This window comes from Centruroides sculpturatus, unplaced genomic scaffold (genome assembly GCF_000671375.1).
Source record: "Centruroides sculpturatus isolate CEXI.00-Female unplaced genomic scaffold, Cexi_2.0 scaffold407, whole genome shotgun sequence".
NCBI classification, from domain to species: domain Eukaryota; kingdom Metazoa; phylum Arthropoda; class Arachnida; order Scorpiones; family Buthidae; genus Centruroides; species Centruroides sculpturatus.
Genome location: NW_019384947.1, coordinates 622100 through 630923, shown reverse-complemented (window position 1 = coordinate 630923; position 8824 = coordinate 622100). Strand labels below are relative to the sequence as shown.

Below are 8824 nucleotides of genomic sequence, written 5' to 3'. Positions count from 1 at the left end.
ATAAATATAAAATGACTATAATATATGAACACACCTGAATTCTACTTGCCGAGTTTTTATATCTTTATTCAAACGTTTTCAGCCTATTTGGATAGGTCATTCTCAGGTTCTCCTTTATCGTTCCAAAATGGAACCATTCGTTCGAATTTTATTTCGATTTGAATTTTTGAAAAAAAATTTAATATATATGAAAACAATTTATTACGTTTGAAGTTCACAGAATTCTTATAAACAAATTTGTTTTAAGTTCAAAGAACAACGCGTGTTAGTTTATTTATTATTTGATTAGACTTTATAACGATAGAATTGACTGAAATTTCAACATTTACTGAGTTGAATAAAGTAATAAATACAGAGATTCTTCTATTTAAAATAAATTAACAAAACTTTTCCCAAGAGAGGGCAATAAATAAGTATATTTTCGTCATTAATTTTTATTGCCAATTTCGTTTGTTTTAAAAGATAAATTAATTATTGATTTACATAAGATATATTTTGCAGTCGCCATGAAGATCTACATTTTATTCTTTTTCGCATTGTTTGCTTGCAAAATTACCTGCAGACCTAATTCATTATCTTTTAATTTCCATACGGATCACATTTGTGGTAAGCTATATATATATTTTTATGAAAATAATTAATAAAAATCTGATTTTTAAATATATTAGATATATTTTTTTATAATTTTAAATTTTAAAAAATCTTAATCTTATAATATATAATTATCTGCAGAGTTTCCTCAACCGATTAGAACCAAGATTTCCGAATGTATAGAATACAACATGCCTCGTAATTACAAAGAAGAGGTATTTTTTAAAATTTAATTATAATGTTTTATTAATTTTCTGAATATTTATAAAATTTAAATTTAAATATATTCATGATCAGTTATAATGGTTGATTTGCTTTCTTACATATTATTTTGTTTTATTTTAGTTTGAGCGTTTTAATCGATGTTTTGGAAAAGATTCTTTTGCCGAAGTTATAAACATGATTTGTGAATCAAACGGAGGAAAGGTAAGCTTAAAGATGAAAGGTATATTTAATATAGATTATAAATTTAAAATATAAAAATATGGCACAACTTCTAAACTAAGGCTACTGATTACAATATAAGAAACGGCCGTCCTTTAGGGATTCGATTGTATATTATTCTGTTTAAAAAATTTACAAATGATAAAATATGTTTTTTTATTTTTGACTAATAAATTATTATTATTAAATTAGTTTTGGCTAATAAATTATTCTAAAATATATTTTATTCTATTTAGAACGGCGTCAAAGAACAGTATTTATATTGCTTTTCTTTGTTGACTTTTGACGAAAACGAGCATCCCGTAAGTGATAAATTGTTTAATATTTCTATATTGTTTTATATTATGAAGTATAAAATTATGGTAATTTTTTATTATTTCAGTCTGTAAAACAAGACATAATAAATTGCGTCTCAAATATTGCCTAAGTTATAAAAGGCTTTTATTAAATGATATGCATTAAAATTTATGTATTAAATATTAAAATTCGTTATTAAATAAATATTTTTGTTTGATGAATATATAGATTAATAGTTAATATTTAAATATATATTAATTACATAAATAGCATTTTATGATAGTTGAATGATTGAGTCAAAGAAAACAATTAAAAATGAAATGTTATCTTAATGTATTGGATGTAAACAATTCAATAATAAATTTTGTGACTAGACTACATCTATAACATATACTTATAAAATGAAAATAGGTAAAAACACAGTTGACACAAACACTGTGTTTATATCCATTTTGGTTTACATAAGTATAGTGTTATAGGCGTAGTCTAGCCACAAAATACTGTATGACAATTCGTTTATAATTAGTGATTATGGCATTCATGGAAATTGGCCCACTCGCTTAGCTCGTATGCCAAACTTCCATCATTCATGCCTATATATAAGCCTATATAAACGGTTGTATATCAGGTTAACTGGATTTACACTTATTGAATATATTTATATAACGTTCGAAATTAAAATCTATATTCTAAATATTTTCTCAATTAAATAACAATAAAATAACTATTTTTTGATACTTAGTAGTAACGGATTATGTTCCATTGAGATCCTATACACAATTTTGCTGTAAGGATTTTTTATGTAAAAGTGTTTTCTATATTAAAACAAATTAAATCATTAAATAATAACAATTTTTTATTTATAGTATACGCTTTTTAAACGTACAATAAAGTTTAAATGTCATATTATCTTTCTGCTGTATAATTTATAAGAACCAGACGTGCGACCACAAAAAATCCTTAAAACATATTTTATGATCGCTGGTAATTTTGAAATAATATTACGTAATTTTCCTATTCAAATGTAAGCAGCTGGTGCGATAGAAAGGAGTGTTGCGGAATGAGGTTGAAGTTAATTCGAGCAAAACTAATCGTTGACCTCTTCCTGGAAGAGATGATATGATCCCTGAAAGGTTTCGATGCAGTTACTCAAATCGTGTGGAAATGCGTACAACGCTGGGTTAATTAAAATAGTACTGTTTTATTTTATGTTAAATAAATTGAACAATATTTTTATAACTTTAATTAATGTTTTCTATATTTTTCTTCTTCTTTCAATGGTCAATATGGAGTGTGTGCAGCTCATATAGCCTATTTATTCGAAGAACGAGAATATGGACGCATACCGGACTTATAGATGGAATGGTCATACTCGCGGGGAAAATAATGCCTTTCGGGAGGTCTTTTAAGGGAAACTGGCCCATATTCGGGCCTTACAGACGTGGAGAATACCCGAAAAACTCCACATGCCAGCCCGTCCAGCCCAGAGCGAGGGGTGAACTTACGACCGAACTCCCAGTGTTCAAGGACGAAGACAGCTTGTTCTATATCTTTAAGATATTTAAATTTAAATCTAACTATAGATATACAATTTTTTGGTCCATATTCATTATAATTTATAGAATAGGGTTGTTTATGATTATATTTATAAGCAAAGTCGACTAAACTAAAAAATCTTGTATGGTTATTTTTCATTAACTAATTTATTAATATTGAAATGAATGTTACAAAAACAACAAATATTTATAATAATTAATACATTAATTCTTAAATTATATACTTTATTATACTAATTCTAAAAATGGCATTTATGATAGTTTAATGATTAAATTGACAAAGACAATTAATGTATATTACGGCATACAAGACGCAACTTTTGTCAAAAACAAGCAAAGCTCAAGAAACTCCCTACATCTTATATGTGAAGTGATCTTCCATAGACTAATTATTTCCTCAAAAGGCTTTGAGTTGGCTCCCCAGGTAGCCCTTAATACATATTTATGACTAAGATATTATTCTTTATTTTTCTGTTATATCTAAGCAGCTTTTGTATGTATTGATTAACAATATTTTAATAGTAAATGACTTATTTTAAACCCTTGCATTTTCCTAATGAATAAAATTGTGCGCTATAATTTTTATTTTCTTTTAAACCGGAATACCGTAAAAATTATTTATACCGATTGCTAAAGCCCCAGAATGACTTTCTGTACTATACTGTACTGTATATTAGATATCTTTTATTCAAATATTTTATGCTGAAATTGAGGTGCGTCTTATATGACGTAAAACACGGTAAACACTGCCTGATTATCTTTCGTGTATTGGATGCAAACGAATAAATTATAAACTGATTTTAATTTTCCAAATTTAATACAGAATTTAAAATCTACGTTCTACATATATATTTGCTCAGTAGAAAAATTAACTGTAAACTAACTATTTTTGATATGTCGACACAAGGATTTCTCAAGATTTTCACTCAAAAGAGCAAAACTAATCAGCCAATTGACATCTTACACAGTAACATTAAATTCCCGAAAACGTAAATCTTCCAGAAACAGCCTCAGCATAAAATTTCCAACATCCTAGGTTTCAAAGCCCTGAATTGAATGAATTATTATTATACGCCACCACAATTCTTGCCGGACGAACTGTGGTCAACACAGTTTACACAAACCACCTTTCATTTTTTCCACAATTCTACTTTATCTTGGATCGATATGCACTGGTGTTTTCGTTTGATACTATCACTGACACACTAATCTCTCTTAGAAGCCATAATTGGAGTTAAATTTACGCAAGATAAACAAAAAATATCGCAAACTTGCGGTATCACTACAGCAAAAGCAATGTATATAATATAAGTATGCGCGTTCTATATCCAATGGCATCTGTGGCTTCCCAGTAAACTACAGGAAATCCTCATTAGATCGAAATTCAAGAGACGATTTCGAATTATCCGAGATATACACATTTCTGTACAACATCCAAATTCCGTGTAACTGATGTAATTAATTCAGCTGAAAAGGAATTCCTTCGAAGAGAATTGATATCCTTAGGCTGAATTTCTTCATAGAAATAACTTCAGCATGAGTAATTCAATCACGAATACAAAGGACTGTGAATAATGGAGGAAGAGATAAACAGTGGAACCCATCGGCTCGGACTCACTCAATAATATAGACTCGCAGAATAATTTATTTCTTTGTAATTTGAAACCAATCGTACTTTAACATACGAGGTATTGTCCAGTTGTATGTTTTATTCAAAAATGTCAATAAGTATCTCTGTAGGAAACAGAATACCTATTACTGTATTAGTCATATAAACTACATCTTATCTTTATATTTTTTTCTATTGCATATTATAACAGTCCTGTATTGTTGATGTGTAAATGTCTTAGCAATATGAGTCCTTTATTAATCCTGCGCGATTTGAGTGACTTCGATTTGAAACTATAACAAGCAATTATTTATTGTGATATCGTCACAATGCCAGGCTGCAATTTTTAATCACATTTTTAATTAATTAAATTTAAAATATATGTTTTCCACCTCAAATTAGAACTGTAGTGTCTTGCCCCATTACATCATACTTTTCCGTTAGCAATGGAGTCGTGCCGGTCATCTATTAACTGTGTGAAGATAACAGTTGAGAAGGAATATTTAAATACTTTTGTTAAATTAATCTTTTGGAAGGTCACATATATTTATAAAATTACAGTCAATGGGATCGGTAACTATATTAATACGATTTTTATATTCTAAAAATAAATCATTTCTAGATTAAAACAAGTAATTACTCTTTACATTCGACTTCGAGAGATTTACAAGCACAGACAAATAAATAACGATAAATACTAAACCTTTATTCTTAACAATTCCATTCTCAATAAATGCACATAATCCAAGTCGGATAAAGTTTATTGAACGCCTCGATCGGAAAACCGATCTGTTATCCAGTACGACTACTCCTATACAGCACCTAACGGATGGGAGACAAGTGCCCAAGCCCCAAGCAAGTAGCAACGGATGGGAGACAAGTCCCCCAGCCCAAGTGCCAAGCAAGTAGAGACCATTCCAAAAAAATTGCCATCATCGCCCGGCCCGAAGACCAGGCTAGGCCATTTCGTCGATAAAGTTTATGGAACTTCAATCGGTACCACCGATCTGGCAACCGGTACAAACTACTCCTGTACAGCACCCCTATCGGGGGCCTTAGTCTCGAGTTTTTCGTGTTACAACTCCCAACGTGTTGAAGGTGTCACGTGGTACCATCTCACACNATAAACTTATAATAAAATATTAAGAAAGAATGTTTATAGGTTAATTATCATTAAATGTGTAATACAATCCAGTATTGATAATATTCGAATTTAAATATACAAATATTTAAATTTGGAAATCTTGGAATTACAAGAATTCTTGGAATGTTTTCTATCGTATAAAAAGACCTTGCAACTGATAAAAACGAGAAAGGCAGTGCACATAAGGGAAGAATTACAGTTTCTGAAATCAGGTAAATAGAAAATCGTGTAATTAAAACTAAATGTATTTTTTATAATTCCTTAGTATTCATAATATTCTTAGTAAATGAGTAAATAATATTACATCCATGATAAATTTTTACATAGGTCTATTAAAATTAGTAATTTTTAAAGTAGGCTATAAACAAAATAGCAATATACTAATTAAGCATTTATATTCGTTGAAGAATAGTAGAGTTAACAAGTAAAACGGCAAAGCTGTATTTGTGACAAGACTATATTTCGGAGATTCACTGCTAAGCGGAATCATTTCGACGCTCACGACCAAGGTTGCCACTCGCGACATATGAAAAAACTTGGGTCTGGATGGGAAAAACCCGGATTATTTACCCAGAAAAATTCATGATTAAAATCTAATTATAGATACTTTATCATAATACATTCATACTGTTATAATTACAAACACTATAATACAAATTTAAAAAACCATTTGTGAACCGCCGGGATGGTCGAAACGGTCGTACCTCCCTTTTCGGCTACAGGTCATCAAGCCTGCTCACTTGTCAAGATGGCTAAATTACGAATGCGGTCCCGAAGGGTCGAGATTCTTTTTGATCAGGTCGAGTGGAGGAGGTGAGAGGGGTCGTCGATGAGGCGTAGGCGATATGCGAGTAAATGACACCATTTAACAATGGAAACAACGATTTATTAGATTAAGGAAAATTAACGATTACAATCTCTAACAATTTGAGGAATGAATTTAGTCCGCTAGCTCCTAACTCGCGGAGAGAGAGTTCACATCAAATGCTCCATACCTCTAGTATATTTCAACGTAGACGTTAGTAGGTTATGCTCTTTTCCTTCCGATTGACGCAAAGTTAAATATATCCCGAGACTTAATCCTCTCCGACCAGCCGTAGATGATAGACTCCCCCCGAGGAGGGGGAAAGAAGTCGCTTTTATAGCTTCGGGCTGGGGAAATTAGTCATGTGATCGATCCCCTATTATGAGACGTAGAGTTGGTCTTGCAGGTGTGTAGGTTAAACTTGTTCCCGGGACCAAAACAAAATGACGAATTCGGACTTTAACTATAAACTTTGTCTGTCTTGCAGCAGAGCAGAGCCGGCTCTACCATAGGGCGAACGGAGCAGCCGCTCCAGGCGCTAAGTCCTAGGGGGCGCTTCAGTGGTAAAGAAAATTAAAGGGTATAAATTAGGGGCAACCAAGGGGGCGCCATAATAGGATCTCGCTCCATACTAAAACTTGCCTCGGGCCGGCACTGCAGCAGAGGAATGTCATTGTTCGAGGGTTGAATGTTTATATCAGTGTTTCTCAACGGGAGCGATATCGCCCCATGTGGGCGTTTTTCCATGTTGAGGGGGCAATTACTAACAATTTATATTTTGGGGGGCAAAAAAACAATTTTCTGGGCGATATAGTAAAACATTACATTAAGAATAATTAGATATTTTATTCGTTATATCGTACAATAATTAAACAAATGACGATATACTAGTCACTATTCTATTCAATGCAGTACGAATTTGGCGTTAGTCTTGGCCCTCGGCATCGAAATTTTGTACTGAAAGGGGCGATACTACGTAACGGTTTTACTGAAGGGGGCGATACTACGTTGAAAGGGGGCGGCGATTCGTTAGAGGTTGAGAAACACTGGTTTATATTAACGAGGAAAGTTATAAGTTGCTATCGATATTTGATTCTTTTTTCCGATAATGTTATTTTAACAAAGAGGCGACAAATTTATTACAAATATATCGGAAGTTTAGGTGGAAAGTTAAAAATTAGGTTTACACTGAGGTCGGATCTCACACTTTTATTACCTAATTTACACAGTAGTTAATGTTATTTCAAAACTACTCTGTTCTTCTTTTTCCATTAACAGTACTGCACAATCTTTATGCTCTTCTTGTCGCTTCTTATACCTTTGGTGGCAAACTCTTTGTACTGCATCTCTAATTAGTTCAGGTTCGGGTTCATACAAAACATTTAACTATTGAATCATCAAAGAACAGATCGCTTGTTTAGCAAGCAACCTGTTCTTTGATGATTCAATAGTTAAATGTTTTTGTTTTTGAAATTGTTGTATTAATTTCAAAATACACGCAAGCCGTACGGATTTTTAAGTAGCTGGAGGTGTTGCTGTTTGCATCACGATAGCAAATCATTGTGGGGTGTGACTTTATAGCTTGAGTAAGTGCTTAAGTGTATCTGAATGTTTTTAACTCCACGTGATTTAGGATTCAGCGAATAAAGTATTATGCTTTTCGTTTTTGTTTATAAAATTTAAATTCTTTTATTATTTAAGTCATTTTATTTCAATAAATATAAAATGACTATAATATATGAACACACCTGAATTCTACTTGCCGAGTTTTTATATCTTTATTCAAACGTTTTCAGCCTATTTGGATAGGCCATTCTCAGGTTTTCCTTTATCGTTCCAAAATGGAACCATTCGTTCGAATTTTATTTCGATTTGAATTTTTGAAAAAAAATTTAATATATATGAAAACAATTTATTACGTTTGAAGTTCACAGAATTCTTATAAACAAATTTGTTTTAAGTTCAAAGAACAACGCGTGTTAGTTTATTTATTATTTGATTAGACTTTATAACGATAGAATTGACTGAAATTTCAACATTTACTGAGTTGAATAAAGTAATAAATACAGAGATTCTTCTATTTAAAATAAATTAACAAAACTTTTCCCAAGAGAGGGCAATAAATAAGTATATTTTCGTCATTAATTTTTATTGCCAATTTCGTTTGTTTTAAAAGATAAATTAATTATTGATTTACATAAGATATATTTTGCAGTCGCCATGAAGATCTACATTTTATTCTTTTTCGCATTGTTTGCTTGCAAAATTACCTGCAGACCTAATTCATTATCTTTTAATTTCCATACGGATCACATTTGTGGTAAGCTATATATATATTTTTATGAAAATAATTAATATAAATCTGATTTTTAAATATA

General features: G+C 31.0%; 1 protein-coding gene across 3 annotated transcripts in view; it reads left to right on the top strand.

The window, feature by feature from the left end:
- Nucleotides 1-293: 293 nt before the first annotated feature.
- Nucleotides 294-8824, top strand: part of LOC111632224 — a 16143-nt gene continuing 7612 nt past the window's right edge. Inside the window, exons 1-6 of one of the 3 annotated variants that reach the window (XM_023376603.1) lie at nt 294-413; nt 502-606; nt 733-806; nt 937-1017; nt 1272-1337; nt 1418-1559. In XM_023376603.1, coding sequence (XP_023232371.1) covers nt 507-606; nt 733-806; nt 937-1017; nt 1272-1337; nt 1418-1462 — 366 coding nt within the window. In that variant the 5' untranslated portion in view covers nt 294-413; nt 502-506 and the 3' untranslated portion in view covers nt 1463-1559. Of the gene's footprint in view, nt 414-488; nt 607-732; nt 807-936; nt 1018-1271; nt 1338-1417; nt 1561-8824 lie in introns of those variants that run through there. The other 2 variants (XM_023376604.1, XM_023376605.1) reach the window with 2 other exon arrangements.